The sequence below is a fragment of the Vespa velutina genome, chromosome 12 (genome assembly GCF_912470025.1).
Source record: "Vespa velutina chromosome 12, iVesVel2.1, whole genome shotgun sequence".
Classification (NCBI taxonomy): domain Eukaryota; kingdom Metazoa; phylum Arthropoda; class Insecta; order Hymenoptera; family Vespidae; genus Vespa; species Vespa velutina.
In genome coordinates, this window is record NC_062199.1 from 2600196 (window position 1) to 2624825 (window position 24630).

General features: G+C 28.2%; 6 protein-coding genes across 15 annotated transcripts; 5 read left to right on the plus strand and 1 right to left on the minus strand.

Moving 5' to 3' along the window:
* Positions 1-196: 196 nt before the first annotated feature.
* Positions 197-6596, plus strand: LOC124953234 (polycomb protein suz12-B). Of its 3 annotated transcripts, none has more exons than XM_047504312.1 (10): positions 197-430; positions 1799-1845; positions 2223-2406; positions 2527-2618; positions 2691-2883; positions 2982-3347; positions 3437-3738; positions 3825-4078; positions 4158-4737; positions 6457-6596. In XM_047504312.1, the coding sequence occupies exons 1-10, from the start codon at positions 331-333 to the stop codon at positions 6487-6489; spliced, it is 2151 nt and encodes a 716-aa protein (XP_047360268.1). In that variant the 5' UTR covers positions 197-330; the 3' UTR covers positions 6490-6596. The 3 variants fall into 3 exon arrangements, with proteins under 3 accessions (XP_047360268.1, XP_047360267.1, XP_047360269.1); XM_047504313.1 differs by lacking the exon at positions 6457-6596 and adding an exon at positions 2103-2115 and having other exon boundaries at positions 201-430; positions 4158-6311; XM_047504311.1 differs by lacking the exon at positions 6457-6596 and having other exon boundaries at positions 4158-6311.
* Positions 3937-9919, minus strand: LOC124953239 (methyltransferase-like protein 22). Of its 5 annotated transcripts, none has more exons than XM_047504326.1 (7): positions 9594-9896; positions 9042-9184; positions 8783-8855; positions 8555-8686; positions 8312-8497; positions 8058-8225; positions 3937-8001 (listed from the first exon to the last, which is right to left on the minus strand). In XM_047504326.1, exons 2-7 carry the CDS (start codon positions 9069-9071, stop codon positions 7706-7708), a joined length of 885 nt encoding a protein of 294 aa, XP_047360282.1. In that variant the 5' UTR covers positions 9072-9184; positions 9594-9896; the 3' UTR covers positions 3937-7705. The 5 variants fall into 5 exon arrangements, with proteins under 5 accessions (XP_047360282.1, XP_047360285.1, XP_047360280.1 ...); XM_047504329.1 differs by lacking the exon at positions 9042-9184 and having other exon boundaries at positions 9594-9649; positions 9790-9892; XM_047504324.1 differs by having other exon boundaries at positions 9042-9649; positions 9790-9891.
* LOC124953240 lies at positions 6495-7691 on the plus strand. The gene is made up of 2 exons (XM_047504330.1): positions 6495-7404; positions 7465-7691. The coding sequence occupies exons 1-2, from the start codon at positions 6894-6896 to the stop codon at positions 7557-7559; spliced, it is 606 nt and encodes a 201-aa protein (XP_047360286.1). The 5' UTR covers positions 6495-6893; the 3' UTR covers positions 7560-7691.
* On the plus strand, positions 9460-14261 carry LOC124953236 (protein disulfide-isomerase). Of its 4 annotated transcripts, none has more exons than XM_047504317.1 (9): positions 9460-9561; positions 10739-10928; positions 11300-11631; positions 11705-11842; positions 11939-12169; positions 12258-12629; positions 12750-12878; positions 12953-13039; positions 13134-14261. In XM_047504317.1, the coding sequence occupies exons 2-9, from the start codon at positions 10781-10783 to the stop codon at positions 13182-13184; spliced, it is 1488 nt and encodes a 495-aa protein (XP_047360273.1). In that variant the 5' UTR covers positions 9460-9561; positions 10739-10780; the 3' UTR covers positions 13185-14261. The 4 variants fall into 4 exon arrangements, with proteins under 4 accessions (XP_047360273.1, XP_047360271.1, XP_047360274.1 ...); XM_047504315.1 differs by lacking the exon at positions 9460-9561 and adding an exon at positions 10412-10570; XM_047504318.1 differs by lacking the exon at positions 9460-9561 and adding an exon at positions 10452-10601.
* On the plus strand, positions 14121-16378 carry LOC124953235. The gene is made up of 5 exons (XM_047504314.1): positions 14121-14263; positions 14641-14847; positions 14921-15715; positions 15771-16056; positions 16119-16378. The coding sequence occupies exons 1-5, from the start codon at positions 14261-14263 to the stop codon at positions 16370-16372; spliced, it is 1545 nt and encodes a 514-aa protein (XP_047360270.1). The 5' UTR covers positions 14121-14260; the 3' UTR covers positions 16373-16378.
* A 353-nt stretch (positions 16379-16731) lies between these two features.
* Positions 16732-24588, plus strand: LOC124953529. Its single transcript, XM_047505053.1, is given in 21 exon segments — positions 16732-16872; positions 16954-17115; positions 17213-17471; positions 17541-17794; positions 17894-18053; positions 18136-18328; positions 18409-18544; positions 18613-18759; positions 18845-19060; positions 19236-19301; positions 19505-19559; positions 19787-19805; positions 19900-21671; positions 21674-21751; positions 21842-21989; positions 22077-22294; positions 22297-22427; positions 22492-22647; positions 22774-23222; positions 23296-23410; positions 23413-24588. Coding segments are annotated over 21 exon segments (5955 nt in total). The 5' UTR covers positions 16732-16806; the 3' UTR covers positions 24568-24588.
* Positions 24589-24630: the final 42 nt, after the last annotated feature.

A 24630-nucleotide genomic window follows, 5' to 3' on the forward strand; every position in this document is an offset into this window, starting at 1 on the left:
AACGAAATATTTATAAAAACGGTTAAAAAATATGATTGGTTGATACTACTTGATAATCTTAATTTAAGAAATCGTTGTAATTGGTAGACGTTGGGATCACGTGATTCACCACGTGCAAGAAGTGCCGCGTAAAACTAGGTGTCAGTGTGTAATACTAATTACTTTGTGAATCATGGATTTAGAAAGTGTGTAGAAAATTATGCCGGTAGGGTGCGCCACGTTCGGTGCCAGTCGAGTGCCGCAGTTTTCGCGCGGGGCGGGTGTTGTCATCGGATTTTTACGCGAAAAGAGTGAGTTTCTGTGGAAAATACTGTAAATATTCACGTGAAAATGCCGCCAAAGAAGCGGGAGAAAGAATTGGATGGACAAAAGGGCCCGCGCATGGATCAGATTCAGGCAGACCACGAGCTGTTTCTTCAAGCCTTCGAAAGTGAGTACGCTAGTTGCTATCTTTTTCCCCCTTTTACATATATTTGTTTCTTATCACTCATTTTAACGCGTCTAAGTGCTTCCATTTTAATTTGTTTTGTTCTAACGGTATCTTTATGAAACCTAACTGTAAATCTTTTTCATGGTAATACATAACCCTATTTATAGAGAGTCCGTTCAGCGCCGTGGCGCGCGTCGGTTCAGTTACCTCCCTCCTTTATTCCCATCGTCGCAGACACCTGTCAGCATTTACCTCTTTCTTGTAATTTTGTAAATCACGTTTTTAACGTTACTTAAAACTCTACGTAACTTTTACACAATGATCAAGAAAATGTCAATTGTATTTAAAGGAATAAAATAATGTCTTCGTTCTGTTGTATTTTTAATTTAATTCTTCTTGAAAATAACCTAAACTATTCTCGACAAATTACATATAGAAATATTGTATCGAACTCTGTTAAAGATATAACTTTATATTTCGTATTTCTATCATTTGTTTGTTTTTATAAATTTTCTTTTTAATTCTATTTTTTTTTTTTTAATAGATAACTATTTTTTTTTTTTAATAGATTAATTTTAATAGATAAAAATAACGTTAAATATAAATGATCGTCATTTTATGACTTAATGTTTCCATCTTATATTCAATAAACACATTTTAGATTTGTTTATTATATATTAGGATGGTGGCGAGTAAAGCAAATTTTTTCTAATGAAATAACTTCAAAGAAAATAATAGTAATAAACTAAGTAATAATATAATTTTTAGAAGAGAATTCTTAAAATTAATTAAACACATTGAGATCGTATTATTTCCGAAAATAACATAACACGTGCCTACTCCGAAAATAAAATTTTTAGGTTATATCAGTAGTGTGATACATACTTACTATTACATCTTACGAATTAATTGTAAATTGTTATCATAAGTTATGAATTAAAAAAAAATTATGGGATCAGAGAGGTTCAACCTGCCAAAAGTCGTAACAAATATGGTGCAGGCATCTCGTAACGACGAGAGAAACCAGATCATCATTTCCCATTCTGATCAACAGAAGGATCGTCAGTATATTCTTTAAATTCAGTATTTGATCTTCGGAGCAATATTAATTCCTTGTGAGAAAGCCTTTACTTTATACGCCATCTAGTTATTTTTTAGTACACTGTCCAGATTTGATTCCACATACATAGGCGCGGTATATATACGTATTATGCATAGGTATATATATATATATATATATATACACAATATTTTTTATTTATGAATAAATTTTTTTTGTATTACATTAGCAGTAAAATTTATATTTTTTTTATTTGTACATTTAATATTCTTTAGATGTATTTTATAAAGTCGTTCATTCCTTTACAGAACCAACACAAATTTATCGCTTTCTACGTACAAGAAATCAAATCTCAGTAAGTAAGCAAACTTTAAATTATTATATTTAATATTGTATAGGTGTGATATTAATTTTTTGACCCACTCAAAGTGTTAACTTTCTAAATTTTATATATATAGATATTTAAGAATATTATAAAATGTGATATATAGTAACTATATTGTGCTTGTCTATTATTATATAGCATTTAAATGTTAATACAATGATGTTATTATTTGATTTTTTATAAATTATAATGTTTTTTTTTTTATTATTAAATAATTTTACATCCAGGATTCTTATTACGGTAGGTATACTATTATATATTTTATACATTTGTTATTTTTTATTTTATTAATTCAATATCATAAAATTTAATGACTTCTACAGTGTAATTAGTTTCATTTATTTTAGCCAATATTCCTGTATCGAAATTTGACTTACATGAGACAACGTATGTCTAGGAGTCATAAATCTCGTAGAGGATTTAAAATTGATACAATTTTGGAAAGATTGATGTCTAAAAATAATCAAGAACAAACTCTTGGTGTACGTGGATATATGACACTTACATTTTTAGGTTTTTATGATAAGAAAAGTAAGGTTTTTTCTAATATAAGTTGATATATACAATTTTTTTACAATTCGTTGAATTTATTTACAAGATATTATATTTTATACTTCTCTTATCTTTTATACAATGGATACTTCATAACAGTTGAAGCATCACAAGATCCAGTAAAAGTAGAAACTTTACTTTTAAAAATTTGCCATAAGAAAAGGAAAGATGTAAGCTCACCTATTATGCAAGTAAGTTTATCATTTGTAAAATGTATGAATTATATTTTATTGTATGTACTAATTCAGAATTTTTGTTTCTAGGTGTCTGTTGGAACAAGTGAAGTCCCGATTAATCCTTTAGAAAATCAACCTCCACCTAAAGCACCAACAATCTCAATACCTAATGAATCTTTTAGTTTAAATAATGGACATGTAGCAAAAACGTATATGCTTTTATTGAGGGTATATTGTATGTCTAACAATAGCTGCCTTATACATAGCTGTGATTTAGAAGGTATATAGAAAGTTATTTCAGAATGTAAATAAACAAATTTCAAACTTTGATAAATTTTATAAATAATATTTAAATATTAATATATGTTTTTCTTGTAGAACCAGCACAGAAACGTCGAAAGTCGTCTGCAGGTTCAATTAAAAGTAGCGGTGAAGAAGTAAAATTGTATGGCTCTGAGCTCATAGTATATGATAAGCATAACAGATGTCTTCTGACAGATGGTGATTATGAATTAGGTTTGCAGGAAGTACAAACTAATGTTAGATCCAGCCCAAAGAAATACAGTTCTTGGGAATCTGTACCTGACATTAAAGAATGTGGTCCTTTCGAAGTGTTCAGTAGAGGTCCTACATTAAAATTTAGACTTAGTTGGACTATGGAGCCAAGTAATGGTTTAGTGGACAGACCTGCTCCTATTCATCCAGTGCCAAGTGGTGACAATAAAGAAAATCGATCAAGCAACAGTAAGTTGCTACTACTATTCAATTAGTATGTTCTATTTATTTAAATAGCATTAGATATATATATCATAGTGTATATATAATTCCTTCAGCTGGCTTTGAGCGCTCTTCCACAAACCATAATAACAATAACACCAATAATAACAATAATACAACACTGCCAACACCTAGTCCATTGACCCCGTCAAGAATGTCTGTATCCACTGAAAAAATGGAGAATTCAATGGGTACTCAACAAATAGTTTATCAATTTTTATACAATAATAACAGTCGTCAGCAAACAGAGGCTTGTGAGGACCTTCATTGCCCATGGTGTTCATTAGATTGTGGGAAGCTCTATTCTCTTTTAAAGCATTTGAAGTTATGTCATTCTAGATTTACGTTTACTTACGTGGTGAGTTGTTCTTAGAAAATAAAAACAAAAAATTGTCTAATGTTTTTTATTGAACATTAATTAATAAGTAAATATATCATTTTTAGCCAATACCACAAGGTGCCCGTATAGATGTAGCAATAAACGAATGTTATGATGGTTCATATGCTGGTAGTCCACATGAATTAATCACTCAACCATCTGGGGTAGCTTTTTCACGCACAGGCCCAACTAGACGTACGAGTGTAACAAATATTTTAGTCTGTCGGCCAAAGAGAACAAAACCGAGTTTATCCGAATTTCTTGAACTTGATGAAAATGAATTTGAAAGCCAAAGACCTTACATCACTGGACATAATAGGTGGGATTGATAATATTTTATTTAAGTACAAAACCTTTATTGTTTTTTTATTCACATCATCAATTTTTTGTCAATATAGATTATATCATCACACTGTCACTTGTTTGCCTATTTATCCGAAAGAAATGGATATTGATTCTGAAGGAGAAAACGATCCAAAATGGTTACAAACGAAGACAATGATGATGATCGATGATTTTACCGACGTTAATGAAGGAGAAAAAGAATTAATGAAAATGTGGAATTTACATGTAATGAAATATGGATATGTAGGAGACTGCCAAATACCATTGGCTTGCCAAATGTTTTTAGAAACCAAAGGAAAGGAATTACTTATGAAAAATTTATATCGGAATTTTGTACTGCATATGTGCAGTTTATTTGATTTTGGTTTAATTAGTCCTGTTATTCTTTATCAGACAATTCAAAAGCTGCAGGAGATTATGAAAGAAGGAGGTGAAAATGGTGATGTACGCAAAGTTTTGCAAAAATCTCATGAAGCTCAAGTTGAAAGATGGGTTTCTACAGGTTTTCAAGCATCTACTGATGTTACTGCTACTAAAGCAAGTAGTACAAAAATCAGTTTTAATAATGACTGTTCAAGTTCTAATGCTAGGAGGAAAACATCGCTCCCCTTGGGATCACCAAATTCTCAAAATGTAAAATCTACTGTTTCTATGCATATGTTTCAATCAACACATTAACGTTTATTTTGATTTTATATACAGTTTTGACGAATTAAAAATAAATCAGAAGGGAACGTTAAATTTGTTCCTGTTTAAATAATCTGCATTAGTTCAAAATGCACTTTATTAATTAATAATTATATATTGGCAACAATGTTATTTTTTAAACATATAGTATCATACTGATTTTTTTATGGTCTAGTCAATGATACTGTTCATGTTATCTATATTTTATATCTTTGGATGTTACAATTATTGATACAAATTGTTTCAAACTTATGCTCGTAATTATATATAAAATTCTCTGCCTCATAAAAGTAGTAGGACACTTTAATTTGTAATAGAATTGGATTTTGTGATAAAAAGCATTGACCCTAAAGACAATCAATTTTTGGGGAATTATTTTTTAAAAGTGGGATTTTTCTTCTCTTTTTTTTTTTTTTTTGAATCAGTCCTTAACTTCTGCTTACAAATAATCGAAGTATGTCAAGTATTTTTTGTACATGCTGGTTCTTTTATACAGTAAAATAATTATGTACTTTATAGAATGTTAATTTAAATTATAACTTATCATATTAATATTTTAACATCTAAATTCACATGGATGAATTAAACAGGTATTTTACTGGCGATAATACGTCACGATCAAAGACAGAATTTAATTAGTTAAAATTGATCTATTGTGCTCTATCTGAAATATTCAAATCTTAATTGTAAATTTTATTCTGTAAAAGAAAGAATGCATAGATTGAAAGTGCCTTTACCAAACTAGCAGGTCTGTATATGAGAGTAACAATAGGCCAGTTTGGGGATCTGTATATGTATATTTTGTTTCCTAAGACATATTATAGGTCATTGTTCTCTCATACAAGCTTGTAAATCGGAGCTAGTGCATCATGATAAAACGTTTACTTGAGTGTAATATATGACTTTTACTGCCCGTAGTTGTTCGAAGAAACGTCTACATTCCTTTATATATATTATCTATCATTTCTTTATATCTGTTTTATTAGTTATTCATCATAAACATTCTCTTAATGTTTGTTAAGAATTTTGGAATCTTCGTTTTCTTCGAACGACTTCAACTACTGTCCATTAATATTATTGTCTATGCTAGGATGTAAATAGAAAAAAAAATTACAATAAAATACATGGACATAAAAATAAGTGGTAATTATTACTTTTGTTTAAAATTCAAATATATAAAAACATTTTCAAAGTTTGTTTAATAATACATTGTATTCGACTGCAATGAGATGTGTTAGTGAGAGAGAGAGAGAAAGAGAGAGAGAGAGAGAGAGAGAGAGAGAGAGAGAGAGAGAGAGAGAGAGAGAGAGAGAGAGAGAGAGATTTTTGGTGTTTTATTATATCTCTCATATACATTTTATGAAACAAGAGAATTTTAAAAACAAATTGTATGAAATTGGTTTCATCTAATTGTCTGAAGGAACCAGTTGTCATCACAAATTTTAACTTTTGATAATACTATTTATCCAAGGAAATGAATGTTATAATCCATGATATAAAATTTTTTATTTATCCTTAAATTTTTGTAATCCATATCCTGTAGAATGTCAAAATCTGTTTTGCCTGTTATACCTTATAGTGATAAAAAATATGATAACTCTCAAGGTAATTGAAAATTATTATATATGTTTTTAAAATATTAATTAAATAATATAAATTATTTAGAGAGATCAACATCAAAAGTTAAGAGTCTTATAAAATTATGGAAATCTACTAATGTGAAGTTAAATCTTCTTTGCAATATTGCAAATTTTGAGAATATTGACGCTATAAATTTTTATGGAATATCAAAAAAGATCCTTGTTCATTTACAAAAGTATTATAACTATATTAGTTTGAAACTTTTGCCTTATTCAAATGAAAAGTATTTTTCTGGAAATATAAGGCAATGCTATAGACTTGATAAATGCCAACGAAACAGTCATTTTTTCACTAAATTACATAATTCAAAGAAACATACTAAACTTATATATAATCAAAAGAAGATAAGATATATTAACCATAAACTAAGAAACAATTATTTATCCATCAATAAAAAGAAGAATAACAAAGAAGAAATAAATAGTAAAATTAATTCAAATTATATTTGGAATTCTAATGGAATGCAGAATTATACAGTTGCAACTACTCTTTTTCCTAAAATTGAAATGGGAAAAACTGTTCCATTATATGATATTGTGGACTTATTTGCAAACTTAAATTTAGGCCAAGTAAAAAATAATACTAATCCTGTTAATGTGATAACAAAGTATGAAGATAATCTGGATAATGCAGACAATGATAAATCAACTTTATCCAATAATATAAATTCTATGTGTAAAGTTATGATGGAAGAATCATTTCATCATCCTTTTACTGGCAAATCAAATGAAATTATACAATTATCAAATTATAATTACATTAATACGAATTATTCTAATACACAATGTAAAGTAAATTTTAATTCTGGAAATACTTTCAAGAAAGGATGTTCAAACATAAAGTATTTGATAAATGATATTCCACCTAAAGAAGCTATAGAAGTACATTCTGAAGATGTTTCATGCAAAGCACGTTCTATACAATGGAGTACTGAAGTTGATGTGATTTATTATACTGGTGATGCAAATGGAGGTAAATAATTTTTAAAATATATAAGAAAAAAAACTAAAATTTTTTTTTTCTATCTTTTAGATAAAGTAATATGGAGAGAAATAGAGCCACTTCATGAAGAAACATATCAACAGGCAAATCATAATGATTTTCTTCGGATAACTCTGACAAATTAAAATATAAATTCTTCTATGAATAATTATCAGTCTTTTGATTCTTAAGTAGGTACACTTACTAAATCAATTTGTAAAGATCTATAATGTATTATTAAAGACAATATTATTAAATAATATATTTTGTATATTATATATTCTTTATATATTTATTTATCCTTAATATTGATCTTATTTTCAATTTTCATTAAGACCATATGTTGTATTCTTTCATATTTAAAGAATCGTGGAAAATCTATTTTCACATATTCTATGTTCCAATTAAGATTTCGCCTTTGAATACAACGTAGAAATTCTTCATACATTGGGGCAACAGTTTCCATATTAGCAACAGTGAAAACATGCCTTTTCTCCAAAGCAATGTAAGCTGTTTTTAGAACTTCTTTACTTAAGAGTTTTTCTAATGTTATAACAAATCCATTTGTTATGACATCATCATAAATCACTAAAAAACAAAATTTTTTAGTAACTTTGTTTCATTTCATCCAACTATAAACTTACCATCCGAAGCTATGAAAATCTCTGTCATATTAACTTTTTCTTCTAAACTTTTAGACCATTTTAAATTTAAAAAATTTAATTCTTCTATATGATATTTACATTTCACATAAGATATATTTCTCATGAAATTTCGTTTCACTAATTTTAATATTTCACCTAAATTAATATCTAGACAATAAAAAGTAAAAATATTAATAACTGAATAATAGCTCTTTTACAAAAGTACTATATCTTTTGTCTACTATCATCATCACCTGTACAAATTATTTCTTTTGCTAAAAAACTGGCAACAATGCTGGTTAAACCAACACCAGATCCTAATTCCATAATTATTTTTTCTTTAAATAAATCAGGATTGGATAAAATATAATCAGCTAATAAAAGAGCACCTCGCCATACTTGCAAACCTACCATTTGTAATTCTGTAGATATATTGTGTTCTAAAATAAAAAGTAGTATTAAAATTTTTAATAAATTAATATATAAAAAATACATACCTATATACAAAACAATTTCTTCATTTCTGTCTATATCCAAATCATTATCTTTATCATACTCTATCATTTTTATTGTTGCTTTTGATTTTATCATATAAGAAGGGCACTTAAAGACAAATTGAGTAACAGCAACTAATAATAATAAAGAAAGAACAATGATTATTCTATAAAAAAAAATTAGCAAATGGGGGATAATTAATGCAAAAAATTAAAAATTAATTAACTTACTATTATTTGTGAGTTTTTTTGAATGTTTATCATGCTCTAAAAATATTTCTGATGTTATTTTATGTGCAGACATCTAAAAAAATATATTTACAAATGTACTTCAGAATTATGATGTTTTGTCATTATTAATACTACTATTATATAACTCTTTCACTATATAATCATTCAATTGTATAATCATGCAATAATATTAAATTATATACTATAACATTTTTAATGTAAAAAAAACATCACTTTATAGCAAAGTTTTATTTGTTACCCTGACTTCACTGAGCAATGTCACGAACATAAACTGATTGCTTTCTATTTATAGCAAACAGAAAAGCTTGTATGAGTACAATAAAGAGTATTTTAACTATAGAATAGTTGGCACATAAGTTAGCGTACGATATTTTACGAAACCTAAAAGATATTATGATAGTTAAAATACGAACGTAGTAATTTATTTGTCAAGTATTTTAAAATTCGCGCCGAAAAATCGTATGCAATTTTCTGCATTTAAATTTTATTTATTAAATCAAGAAGTAAATATTAATTGCTATAAAAAGTTCGAGTGTATTATTGTTATCGTAACACAATTTACGTGTAATTTTTAATGAGCATTATCAGTGAAAAGAAAAGAAAAAATAAATTTATTATAATTGAAAAATTCAAAATTTTAAATTCAAATCTTGAAAACCGCGCTTTTACACAAGAGTCATCATCAGTATTTGTTCCTGTCTATTCCGTTATTGGCTGTACTATAATTCTCGTTTGATTCTCCCTTTAGCAACATATATGTAAGTATTTAATAATAATTAAATCTTCTTACATTCAATTCATTATTCTTTTATAGTACCGGATACAGTTAAAACTTGGCTATTTTATCTATAAATATATTAGATATATATGTATATATACACGTCATCTGGTACAATATACAAAGGTTGTAATGATTTATTTAGGTTATGACAAAAATTATATATTTTTCTTTAATTTTATGATAATATAGTTATTTAACAACGTACATTAATTAAATATTATGAAATACTACGACGAATTGACGTAACTATTATCCAATAGTTCTCTTTAACGATTCAAAAATATATCGCACACCTGTTTATGCAGCTAAGTAAATTGTTATGGCGGCAATATTCAACTATCGAAAAAAACGTATCGACGAGAAAAGTGTGTATCGCTTATTATAATTTTTACATTACATTTATTCAAACTTAATCGATTAAATTTATTAAAAAAAAAAAAAAAAAAATTAAAAATTAAAAAAAAAAATTAAAAAAGAAAATAAAATAAGAATAAAACGTATTTCATACTATCGTATTCATGACTTAGAAGAAATTTTTTTGTTCTTTGTCATTGAAAATGGAAGTTTTTTAATCAAAAAAATCATGCTATAAAAATGTAATAAAGAAAAATGTTATAAAAAGAAATATTAGAAATGAAAAAGGTTTTCGAAAATGAATAATCTTGATCGATTTTTGATATCGATGAATTATTTATTTTAGATTATAGAGGTTAACAATTGATAAAAGTTACATTATCTATAAAAATTATCAGAGCATACTATTTTTCGACCCTTGATACTTTAGGAAATCTTGGATTCTAGTATAGATACTTTTGATCAACAGCGTCAGCCAATGAGTGACTCCCACGATGAATAGAAGATGCCATGCGTTAACAGTGATTCTACCACATAGAACGTTATAGTCAGACAGCATCGTACGCGTTGGCTCCATTCTGTTCACTTGATTCGCGTTCTTCAATCTTCTTCGTGTCCGTTATTCATTACGGGTCTCATATCTTTTTCCTATTACGAATATATGTATATATATATATATATTTAGTATTATTATATATCTTTTTTTATAATTTATTTGAATAGTTTTTGATAAAAAAAAATTACCTAGTGGGAGTCTTTTCTTATATATATATATATTTTTTTTTCCTGATCATTCACAGCTGTCTTATCCAGTGTAATAGTTGAACGTGACCAAGTCGAAGATGAATGTCGTTACGGCGATACTTTTGGTGGTTACCTGTCTTAGCTATGCTATTGCAAATATTGATTTAGATGAAGGTGTATTGGTAATTAACAAAGACAATTTTGAATCGGCGATCAAGGATAATGAATTCATTCTTATCGAATTCTGTAAGTATATTATCTTTTTTCTTTATCTCAACTTTCTAAGTCCCGCGCTCCCATTTATTTCTATTTATGGCCTCCTGTTGCTTCTTTTATTTTATTACTCATTATTTAATTATGTTGAAACGATGTTTCGGAAATAGGAACAGATGTTTGATCATTACACGTCATCACTCGCGTACCGGTTAACGGTAATCTTATTGGTCGTTTATTTGTAATCTTAATTGATAGTATTTTAACATCTGTTCATCCATGAACATTTAAATTCGACAATTACGTCCGTTTGATTATTCGAAATATATTTTACCTTTTTGGATAGAAAAAATATTAAAAAAAAGGATTTCACAATAATTCAATATTTTTGCGTTATCGTTTAGATGCACCATGGTGTGGGCATTGCAAGGCATTGGCACCTGAATACGTAAAGGCAGCCAAACAATTGGCAGATTCAGGTTCTGATATTAAGTTAGCTAAAGTTGATGCAACTATAGAAACTGAATTAGCAGAGAAACACGGCGTCAGGGGATATCCCACTCTTAAGTTTTACCGTAAAGGAATTTCTATTGAGTACAATGGTGGACGTTTAGCAGATGATATCGTAAATTGGCTTGTTAAGAAAACAGGATCCGTTGCTAAAGATTTATCTTCCATAAAGATTGCTAAGGCTTTCATTGATGAACATGAAGTTTCAATAATTGGATTCTTCAAGGTTCAAATTATACTTTATATTTAGATAATTGTCTGTAATATACATTATATTTATTATTTTATATTATATTAAGGATCTAGAATCTGAAGCCGCTAAGGTATTCTTGGAAGTTGCAAATGCAGTTGATCATTACACATTTGGTATCTCCAATGCTGATGAAGTATTGAAAGAATATGAAGCAGAAGATGGTAGTATTATATTGTTTAAGAAGGTAATGTATCATATATATATGTATGTATATATGTATGTGTATGTGTGTGTGTATATGAGTATTTTAAATTTATTATGTTATTTATTATCGTTTTAGTTTGATGAAGGCAAGACCAAATTTACAGAAGAACCTACCTTCAAGAATATTCAAAACTTCATCAGTATATATTCATTACCTTTAATTGTTGACTTCAACCAAGATACAGCTCAAAAGATATTTGGTGGTGACATTAAGAGTCACCTTTTAGTTTTTATAAGCAAAAAAGATCGTAATTTTGAGAAATTAGTTAAAAAAATTGAGGAGCCTGCAAAGAAATTCCGTGGAGAGGTAGAGATAAATTTAAAATAATTTATTTATATATACAAGCATTTAAATACATTATTATTAAAAATGTATAATTTTTATATGTACTTAGGTTTTGTTCGTAACCATCGATTCAGATGAAGCTGATCATGAACGAATCTTAGATTACTTTGGCATAAAGAATAAAGATGTTCCTGTTATGCGTCTTATTAAATTAGAAGGAGATATGATAAAGTATAAACCTGAAAATCCAGAAATAAGCAGTGAAAATGTTTTAGAATTTGTAAATGCTTTCATAGAAGGCAAATTGAAGAGACATTTACTTACTGAAGACTTGCCTAAAGATTGGGATAAACATCCTGTTAAAGTTCTTGTTGGTACTAACTTCCATGAAGTTGCATTTAATAAAGAAAAAGACGTTTTAGTTGAATTTTATGCTCCTTGGTGTGGACATTGCCAACAGCTTGCACCTATTTACGAAGAAGTATGTATTAATACATATTAAATATTATTAATACATATATATATATATATATATATATATATATATATATATACAGTCATTTATAAGATTTTATTAAATATAAAAAATTTATTTTTATAGTTAGGAAAGAAATATGAAGATAGTGAATCTGTAGTGATAGCAAAAATGGACGCTACTGTGAATGAATTGGAAGACGTAAAGATTATCAATTATCCAACAATTACCCTTTACAAGAAAGGAACAAATGAGGTATATTTTTATTTTCATTTACTTATTGCGAAAAATGGAACGCTGCATACTTAATATTCTTTATATCAATTTAGGCTGTTGATTACAACGGCGAGAGGACACTCGCGGAATTAGCTAAATTCATTGAATCTGGTGGTGCATATGACCAAGGTGCAAAAGAGGTGTGTATGGAACAAAAAATAAATATAAAAGTAAAATAATATTTTTCAAAAAAAGTTTGATTACTATTTATATATTACTATATATTTATTATAGGTTCAGGAAGAAGATGAAGATGACGATGTGCCAAGAAAAGACGAATTATAGGCGCACATAATCAAATGGAATAAAATTACTATTGTCCCTTCTATTTCCTGCATCCAATCAATGAATTCCACAATTTCCTCTTAAAGAAACATTCGTTTATACAAAGATTTTTTTAAATGGTGCATCTTGATTTATTATATTTAAGTTTTATATTTCTAAAACAAGGCGTCGTACTGTACAATTAATTATTAAGGAGAAAATTGCATTTCAGGATTCTTGAAATAAGTCTAGTATCGTTGTGAGTGGCACGAAGTGTTCATTATGATCATTATTATTATTTTTTTTTTTAAATCTTTATTTCGATATTAATTCATACAAAGACAGATATTAACTTATACGTTTTATATACTAATCTTATGAGTCAGTAATCCCTGAAAACTCCAATGTTTTCAGATTGTGCCTGCTTCCGTTGTCGTGATATCAATGAGTGTGAAAACAGGATACGTAAAATAATCATGAAGCTGAGTTTGGTACACCTAAGCCAATTTTTATTTTTATATAAGATAACTTATTGCAATGGAACTGTATTTCTCTGAAGCTAAATACAGTAAGAACATTGCAAAATCACGATATTAGAGGCAACGACTCATAAATATTACATTTCCATTACAGCATTTACATCAATCATTAACTTGATTGTCTTGAACTCTAGCGTAGGCAGCGATTTTGATGTTTTCCTAAATTCAATGGACTGAAAACTAACAAGCTATAGTCTATTTAACGAGACGAGTCACGTATATTAATGAATGTACATGATGGGGACATTATTGAGTCAGGAACGTATTCATAATCATCAGATAATTTAACTGTTTTCGAGCGGGAAGTCGAAGTAAGCCCTACCAACGTTCTATGTAATTCGTTCCTGAATTTAACAATTGACTACTGTTCGCTCGCCAATAGCTGGAGTCTCTTACAACTATCACGCGCTTACCATACGATTATTTTGTTCGTCTCTCTTGACTCGTTTCGTTAAACTAACTATAGTAATTGGATATAAATTGAGAAAAAAAAAAACAAATGAATTATATCTCTAAGTCTTTATTATATATTATTCTTAATATATAAAATATTATTCTATGGTGTGTCTATTTTCTTTTTTTTTCCGAAATGAATACCCAATAATATTTTTTTTCGAGTATATAATGTTTATTATATATGTGTCTTCATAATAGTCGATGTGATATACTATAAAAATATCCTCTCTTTCTCTCTCTCTCTCTTTGTATATATATATATAAATATAAATATATAAATATAAATATATATATATATATATATATACACACACATGTACATATATATATAATATGTAATGTTATTTAATGTTTATGTTATTAATATTCTTAGATATTGATTTCCAATTTGATATACAATAGTTAACACTTTGAGTGGTAATATACAATATATAGTCTTAATGTCTTATTTTTGACTAATATTTATTTTTATTTCTCACTAGAATTGTTCAAATGTCGTTGAAGCAATGAATCGGAAATTTGAATTATCATCTTTAAGTGACTTCATTCGTGATACCTTGATATTCACAGAAGCAGTAAAAGATACATTACAATTTGAATGCGCCGAAGCAAGATTTTCTTTAAAACCTTGGATAACAAAAACTTTTGTTACAAAAGAAGTTAATAAGAATGATTGTATTTGCGATAAGGTAAAAAATTTCATATATATTTTATGTTAACATTGTATTTTATTTATTATCTTATATTTCGTTAATTAATTAGATGTCATTTGGAAGTCAAGAGGAAGATATTTCTGAAGGGATAAGCAGAACAATATTGCAAGCACAAAAATTAAGAGAAAAACTTTCGTCTAATGTTTCGAAGCAAGAAAAACACTCGAAGCAAAAGGATTTAGATAAGACAAATGTACAAAAAGTATGCTATGAATCAGCAAAGCATGATATTGTAAAATCTCATGTAGAAATGGATATAAAATCAATTGATAAAAATCCGAAAAAAATACAAAGTGTTACCAAAATTACTTCAAAGATTGGAATATCAGAGCAAGATTCAATAAAAGCATCGCAAATACCATCTACAAGTAGAACAAATATTAAACAAAAAGGAAAAAAAAATTTTCTTTTAGCAAATAAATTAAATATCAAAAATATACAATCAGCAAAAATTCAAGATAATAATAAAAGTAAAGAAATAAAGAATAATACGAAATTTATTAATTCTAAAAAACAACCTGAAATTCGTGCAGCATCAACAAGTGAATTAACTAAATTAATAGAAGAACTTTCTTTAGCGTCGTCCAAGAAAATGTCAACTACATCTACAAATATAAATAGAAAAGACTGCCCGTTACACGGAGAAAATGTTACGCAATTTACTGAAGAAATTCTATCAATGGATATAGTAGATGCTCTTGATAAGTTTGATATTCCAAAAGAAATTTTGAAAGTGCTTAGAATGTATCATTTATATGTAAAATTTGAACATACGCAGGAATCTGTAAATAATTTGCAACATCGAACAGCAGCAGCAGGATTCTTAAAAGAATTTGAAAAAATGGTGTGTATAATATATTAAATTTATATTATGGACAATTATTTTATTTTTCTTTCAGAATGAAAATAAGAAAAATTATTCTGAAGAAGAAAATAATATTGTAAGCATTGCCTTGGAATCCTTTTCTGTATTAGGAAATGTGTATAATGGTATGATTCACATAGAAAGAATTAAGGAACTTGACAAAAGATTGGAATCTATTTATAAAATGCATAAAATAAAAAAATTTGATATAAGACCTAATGAAAATGTAAAACCTCTTGAAACAAGATTTAAGTATTCTGAGATTGCAGGATGGATGTCAAATGGAATTTGGAATAATATGTGTATTAAGGATTTCCAAGGTACAATAAGAGTTGCATTTATTTTTATTAATAAGTCCTATGATCGAAATTAATAATTTCAGGAATGTCTAAAGTATGCTGCATACGTTATAACGATGTCGCACAATTGTCATCGCTTTATGAAGTTCTGCAAGAGTTTCAGCATACAAAATATGTTAACACAATAATAGAAATTTTGTTAAAAGATATAATACCTAAAATGATGCATTGTTTTGAGCCAACGGATGATATATATTTACAGATATATAAGATGATCGATATTTTGAGTCAAGGTTTAAATCCAGAAAATCCAGTTTTAGTTAGAACAGAAGAATAGTTTTATCAAATGTAGATAAGTTGTCTTTAACATAGAATTAGCTTCTTAGAGAGTTGCTAAGGTAACCATGAATCAAATAGTATGGTTGATTTAAGAAATATGCTTATACGTACTGTGTGATAGTATTCACAAATTTTGTTTTTTATGCAATTATAATTTAACTTTTTAACGAGTATATTTTTTTTTATCGAGTTAAATATTTTTTTATAAATAATTTTTAAAATATGAATAAAAAAGAAGTAATCTCGGTGTAAACAATTTTTATTTTATTATTGATAAGTGGTATTCAGTTTAATTTCAGGAAAGAAACTACTATGGATATTTATAATGTATATTTTTAATATACATTATAAAAAAGTGTTTGCAATTTGCTAGACCGCGTAATTTTTCAGAATTTGATAATATAAATCTAGATTCAGTCAAACCCAGCACTGATGCATAATAATATTAATTCTGTTGCACGAAGCACCCAGTACAGCAAAGTATATGCTGCTCATGAGGTATTTATATATATTGATATATAAATTGATAGATGTTTATAAATAAATAGGAATGATAACCAAATGAATAATTATTTTTAGGTAAATACAAATACTGTAACGTATAGGAATAATGGAATGTATCATTATGAGGGTGGTTGGCCAAAAGATATTAATACGAAAGAGATGGAACAAACTGTTAGATATAGACGGAAGATAGAAAAGGATGAGCTATATATTCATACTATGCTGCAGTTATTACCTGTAATTATAACAATTATAAGATTATTTGAAAATAAATAGGATTAAAAAAAAAAAATAATTTATTACATATTGCATCCTTTTCTTTTTTATTTTTCAGGCAATGGAACATTGCATTTTACAAAATAATGTATGTGATATTTATGAACAATATTTCAATGATATAGAAGCAACATCATTGATACAAAGAACATTTTCCCGTACCGTGAATGTATACCGTGATCCTTTAACAATGAAACGTCAGATAACACATGTTTCATGGTCACCTGATCAAGGAACTCGTTTTGCAGCAAGTTATTGTAATACTGATTTTAAAAATATAATGAATTTTAGTACTACATCATATATTTGGGATATAGGTTTGTGACTGCTTATATTAATATTAAATGATACAGAAATAAGAGAAGAATAAAATGATTATTTTGCAGAGAATCCGGGTAGTCCATTTATGACTTTAAAGCCATTTTGTCCGATTTTAACTTTAGAATATAGTTCTAAAGATAATAATGTCTTAGTTGGTGGTTTAATGACTGGGCAAGTAGCATTTTGGGATATAAGAAAAGGATCTGAACCTAATGAAGTTAGTTCAGTCAATCAAAGTCATAGAGATCCATGTGATAATGTTTTGTGGATAAATTCTAAAACTGGAACAGAATTTTTTAGTTCTTCAAAGGATGGACAGGTTTAATATATTATAAAAAAAAAAATATATATATATATATATATGTAATGATATTGATAAATTGAACAATTGATTTTTATGTTTTTATTTATATTATAGATCAAATGGTGGGATACAAGAAAAATGAAAGTACCTACTGAAACTTTGGTAGTAGATTTAGAGAAAGTAGAAAATCAAAATGTTGATCGGGCGACTGGCATATCCGCGTTACAATTTGAACCTTCTATGAGTTCACGATTTATGTGTGGTCTAGAAAATGGTTATTTTTTATTAATCATACAATCTTAATTTATTAATCGTTTAATTATTATCTTAATTATATTTAATCCTGTTGTTTTAAGGTATGGTAATATCTGCAAATCGTAAAGGGAAAACACCGAGTGAAAAACTAGCAGTTAGATTTAAAGTTCAATATGGTCCAGTAATAGGCTTAGAGAGGAATCCTACGTTCATTAAAAATTTTTTAACTATTGGCGATTGGACAGCTAGAATATGGTCTGAAGATTGTAGAGAATCTTGTATTGCTTGGACTCCGTAAGTATGATATTTGCTATATTTATATAATAAATATGATATATATAAAATTATATTATTTCGATTGATCATTTTGTTAGAGGTCATCGACAATTTTTAATGGGTGGTTCATGGAGTGCAACAAGATATTCTGTTTTCTTTTTGATCAAAATTGATGGAACTTTGGATGTATGGGATCTGCTTATACAGCAAGATTCTCCAGTTCTTAGTATAAAGGTTACGTCTTTTTTTTTTTTTTTAATAGTAATAAATTTTAATAAATATTAAATTATTTTAATTATTAGGTATGCGACGATGCTCTTACTTGTGTAAGACCTCATGAACAAGGACAATTAGTTGCTGTTGCTAGTAGAAATGGTATAATATATTTACTTGAACTATCAGAAGCATTAAAGATCAATCATAAAAATGATAAATTATTATTAACAGCAGTAAAGTATACTTTTATATTTATAAAAGTAATTTTCAGATTATTTTATTATATATAAATTTATTTATTTATATTTTTTTTGTTAGCTATTGGATAGAGAAACACGTAGGGAAAAAGTAATCGAAGCAAAGAACAGGGAAATAAGATTAAAAATGAAGTCTCTTCGCGTTAACGTTGATTCAGAAATTATGAATGATCCTTCGAAAAGTAATAATCATGAGGATTTGAAACAAAATGTTTTAAGTTCGAAAGATACTTTGATAGAACAATGTGAACAAGATTATATAAATATTATAGAAGCAGTAAGAATTTTATATTTTATTTGAATTCTCTATCGTTTTCTTATATATTTTATATTGTACTTATATATATATGATTTAACATAAAATTCAAAGTTTTAATTATCTTTCTAATTAAAAAATATTACTTTTTTAGAAAAAATATATTTGTACAAATATTCATTAATATCTCTTTCAGGAAAAAGCGAGGCGATCCGCAGAAAATGACGTTGAACTAAATAACAATAATATAAACGGTAATACAGTTATTATCTAAGCAAATTAGATTAATTACTGTAGTCTATATACAATTATGTGATTAATAAATATAGAAAGGAAAAAGTCTATTGTGTTTAATCGTACTTTCCTACGAATAAATTTTTTTTTTTAATAATAAAGTTGAAATTGATTTGATGTCAGAGAAATAAGTGTATTATAATCAATACGGGTTTCCACATACAACAGTAGCAAACACCTGCCGTTTATCGATCTATTCACGTTTCCGTGCGTAGTATGGATAAACGTGAGTGAAGTTCTTGTAGGCCATGCAGTTGGTGTGTCGCCTGTCAAAGTGTTAACCATTTTATCAACAAATAAAAATACTATTGTAAAATAAAGTTTCACAATTATTTAAAATATTAGAAAAAAAATGTATACTCTATCTTTAAATTTTCAAAACAAATTCAATATTCTAATAATAACGAGAAATATATCAGTGATAAGAAAATTGATCTAAATTTTAATTGTAAGACCCGTTGATGCTTATAAAGTATATATATACATTTTGATTGTGATAAAGATAATGATTTATAATAATACTTTTTAGATACATAATTTGCTGAGATGAAGAGTCGGTAAATAAGTGTATTTTATTGTAAAAAAATTCAAATAAAAAAACAAAACAAAAAAAAAAATAATCAAAAAAGTTTTATAATGTCGGAAAAAGATAAGACACGATTAGTACGTAATTCTGACTGGACGTCTGATCAAAATGCAAGTAAATCAGAAAGTGAAGTGGAAGGCCAGTGGTCACTTGTTAAAAGAAAAAAATCAGAGAAGAAAAGAACTATACAAGCATTCGAAACTAATGATCGTAAAATGTTGCTCAATTCGAAAGAAGATGATTTAAATGATTCTCTGACAAATTCTATGAGCAACGGATCTGATATGAAAGAAAGAACAAACTCTTCTTCTTTTGTTGCTAATAGAAAAAAATTAACAAGATCTAACAATTTAAAATCTGTCGATGTCGTTGTGGACGTTCATCAACGTTACGAAGAAACAATACCGATAAAATCATTAAAAAATAAGATTGATATTTTCGAATCCAAATCAATCGAAGTATCAGAAATAGAAGATTTGTCTTTAGGTAGTAATTCTCAAAAGGAATCAAAGAAAAAAATAAAAGTTGCAACGAAGGATAATTTTGTAATAGATTCGATTGATGAATTCGAGGACAACGAGGAAGAAATAATTTCAACGCCTATTTTGTCATCGAGATCTTCGCAAAATTTATTCGAAGATAAACCACGTCGTAGGAAACAATGGGAGACAGTACGTCCTGTTATGAACGAAGTTACAAATTTAAAAAAGCCACCAAGGAAACGTTGGTCCAAAGATACCAGCGTTATTCGTTTACCAGAAACTTTGGATTCTTCATCGATTAATGAGAAAATTTCAAAGACTATAGAAAGCTCAAAGATACCGGTACCAGCTCCAAGATCATTCTCGACGGACAAACAAAATTCACGTTTTGCTTTTGAGAATGAAGCATTTGTATCGGAGAACGAAGAAGTTTTAAGAATTGAGAGAGATTATGTTAAAGATAACACGAAAATTGAGATGAGAAGGATGAGTGATCGAATGGATACACCTTCCTCATCTCGAGATTCAAGAAATAATTTCTCTAAGAGAACTTCTCCGAGAAAACAGGAAACAACGTCGACTCTAGAAAATACTGAAGATTCCGATGTTAATGTTTCTTCGTCATCGATAAAAAAGACGTTACATTTGTCTAGAAGACGAAGAAAAAATTCTCTTCGCTCGAATGTGTCAAATAGTTTAGAAGAAATATCAAATAATCGATATACAGTATCCGAGGATGAATTAATTAATGATGATCGTGAGGTATTAAAAAGACAGAAAAAAATTATGGAATACTCGAGTCGAGAAAATTTTTCAACTAACGAAAAAGAAGGAGAAGGAGAAGAAGAAGAAGAAGAAGAAGAAGAAGAATTGTCATCAAGAATGTCGACTGGTAGAACTTTATCTGAAAATAAAAAGAAAAAAGATCGTAGATCTAAAGAAGAAATTCGTTATTTAGCGAACGAGCTGGATTCGAAGAGGAAGAAGAAAAAAAAGAAAAAAAGTGAACCGATAAAATACATCCTAATTACGATTCACAAAGCTGACATGCTTGAGACCGATTATGTGACTAAACATCCTATGGTTAAAGTACATATCGTTGAAGCAGAGACTGGTAATTATTTAAAAAATAAAAATGACAATGGAAGTTCGTATATCCAGCCGATGATTACTGGAAAATTTGATTTCAAGGAGAACAGGTCGATGATACCTATTTGGGAAGAAGAAATTATTTTTGAACACTGATTTTTAAAACGATCGTGAAGATTGGAAATGAACAAGTTATCCTTTTTTTCGAAATTGTTGATCTTTTGAGCTTTGCCGAAGCTAGCTTCAACTACGATAGGTTTGGCAAGTTTCTTAATCATGATCATGTTCAATTTTAAAAACAATTATCTTTTATAATAATTGAATTTATTTTATTGATATTTTGGCGAACAGGTAACGAAGGTTGTTGGTATAAAATAGCTTGGGCATTTTTAAAAACAGTTGGAACGAATAACGTGATGCACATTGATAAAAAGATCAGATTGCAATTATACAGACCTCAGAAGAGTACAAGGAACTTTGGTTCAAGAAAATGTGAAGTAAGAAAGAATTAGATATTATTATTATTATTTTTTTTTTTCTTTTTTCGAACAAAGCTTCAATGCTTTCAATGAAATCTTTTAATAGGTTACAATTGGTGGAAATCGAACAGAAGAGAAAAATATCCAAGTAGTCTTTACGTCACTGTTACATCTATAAATCCACCAAAATTAGAACCAGTACTTTATCAGCAGCTCTCTTTTGACGATATTTTAGATATCGGAAACGAATCACATAAGTTATCGGTACAATCATCAGAAATTAATTAATTACCAAGATGGACAAGATTGGCTGCTCAATCTTGTAAATACCAAATGAGAAATACTTTGAAACTGAGATTAGGAAAATGGGGTGTTTCTTTCTTGCTTTCAATAATGATGGCAAATATTTAGCTTGCGTTTTTTCTGAAGAATATGATTATCCTATAATAATATATGAGGTATAACGAATGTGTATAATTTATTGATTCCAAGGGATTTCTTATAAAATTGATTGAATTTTAGATCGAATCTAATAAAGTTCATGTTCGATTTTCTGGACACAAAACATTCGTATATTCATTAAACTGGTCGCCGGATGATCATTATCTACTTTCTGTTTCATCGGATCAAACTGCTCGTATATGGGACGTTCGTAATAAAATTGTACAACATATTCGAGTGAGTTAACACACAGAGAGATGGAAAGAGAGAGAGAGAGAGAGAGAAGGGTGGAAGGGGATATATATATTTTTTCTATGATATTTCTATTATATAAATTCCAAAATTTCATAAAATTTTTCTCAGATGTTACCTCATCCTTCCTACGTTTACTGTGGTAAATTCAATCGTAGAAACGTGTCGATAATAGCTACAGGATGTTACGATCGTATTGCAAGAATATGGACGAGAGATTTAAAATCAAAGAATTACGAACTGAGCCAAGAATTAGAGATACACGAGGGATTTGTTAATTCTTTGTGCTTTCAAAAGAATGGTAATCTTCTTACAGCTGACAGCGTTGGTACAATAATACTATGGTCAGTGAAAAAAAATCGTAAGATGTCTTCTAAAAAAGAATGGTATTTGTCGAAAAAGATAAATATTCGCGAAATAGAGAACATCACGATAAATACGATTATTTTACATCCGCTCGAATCAAGATTACTCGTTCATTCGAGAGACAATGGTCTGCGAATGATAGATCTTGCTGCTGATGTAGTATTACAAAAGTACGATGGTTTGAAAAACCAAAGGTATTTATTTCTTCTCTTTTTTAATTCTAAAGATGTTAATATAATGAATTAATTAATTTTAATTATGCCATAGAATACAATCTACAGCTTGTATTTCGCCTTGCGGTGGTTTAATATTTTGTGGTGGAGAAGATTCAACTTTGAACGTCTGGAATTTAGAAACTGGTAGATATTTAGCAAGATATACGATTCGAACGAACCCTTTAGAGCAATAACTTGCGTTGATTATCATCCATACGATCATGTATTAGCATTCTCAAGTTTTGGTAGTCCTGCTCAAGTTAGAGTTTTAAAGTTCGAAAAGAATTCGACAGGGATGAATATAGGTTTGTCGATGATGACGGAAGCTGAGACAGGAATTGGTGATTATAGAGTTGATCTGAGTTTGAATCTTCCAAATGTTTCTATTAAAGAAAGATCAAGATCAATGTCGAGTGGTAGACGACAGGAATTATTAAATGAAGGAGAATTAAATAGTTATCGAACTCCTCTAAGTCGTAATTCGACGATTCTGAATATTTTTCAAAATGAAAGGAAGTACGAGAGTGCGAAGTTAAAATTGCGACGATTGAAAGAAACCGAAGAACAATTGAAAAGTCGTAGCACCAGTCGTTTGTATAATATCATCGAGAAGATCGATAGGATACTTTCGAATACGTCTAGATCATCGAATGATCTTGAATCTGGTCAGAATTTTCTTTTTAATGATCAGGACAGAGATAGGAATAAATCCTCGACGAGTTTTAATCAGGATGATAAGAAAAAAGAGAAAATCAAATCGAAAAAATTATCTACATTAAAGAATTCAAATGCAGATCGTTCCAGTTCGTACATTGAATCAAGTTCTATGAGTTACGATGGAAAAGAAACGATCGAATTGAAAACGTTTCACGTTTTGAAAGAAAATGATTCAGATCTCAATGGTAGGAGAACGAAGAGTGCAAAGGATTCAAGAAGGAGTAAAATTCTTCAAGAAAATACACCGAAGACTTTTTCTGATGGTGCAACGAATTCTAGAAGAAATCGAGTTTTTCGTAAAGAAATGTCTGATGATCGTATTGGTCCTTCGGATTTTGCGATTACGCAAGAAGTTCAGGAATTAAAGATTACTTCTTCTAGTTCACCAGAAAGTGCTGGTACTTACATTGTAGAGAAAGCTGAGTTTGAACAAAATAAAGATTTGAATTCTGTGAAAACTTCAGCTAATGAAAGATCTATAAGTAATAGCGAAAAGAATTTTGTAAAAATGTTAGAAAGTGATAGTTCACTGCCCAGTAATGCTACTTTCACTATAGAGAACGAGATTCCTATTTCTAAACCAAGAAAAAAACAAATTTTATCTTAAAAAAAAATTTTAGAATATATAATATATATATATATATATATATATATATATTATATATTTATA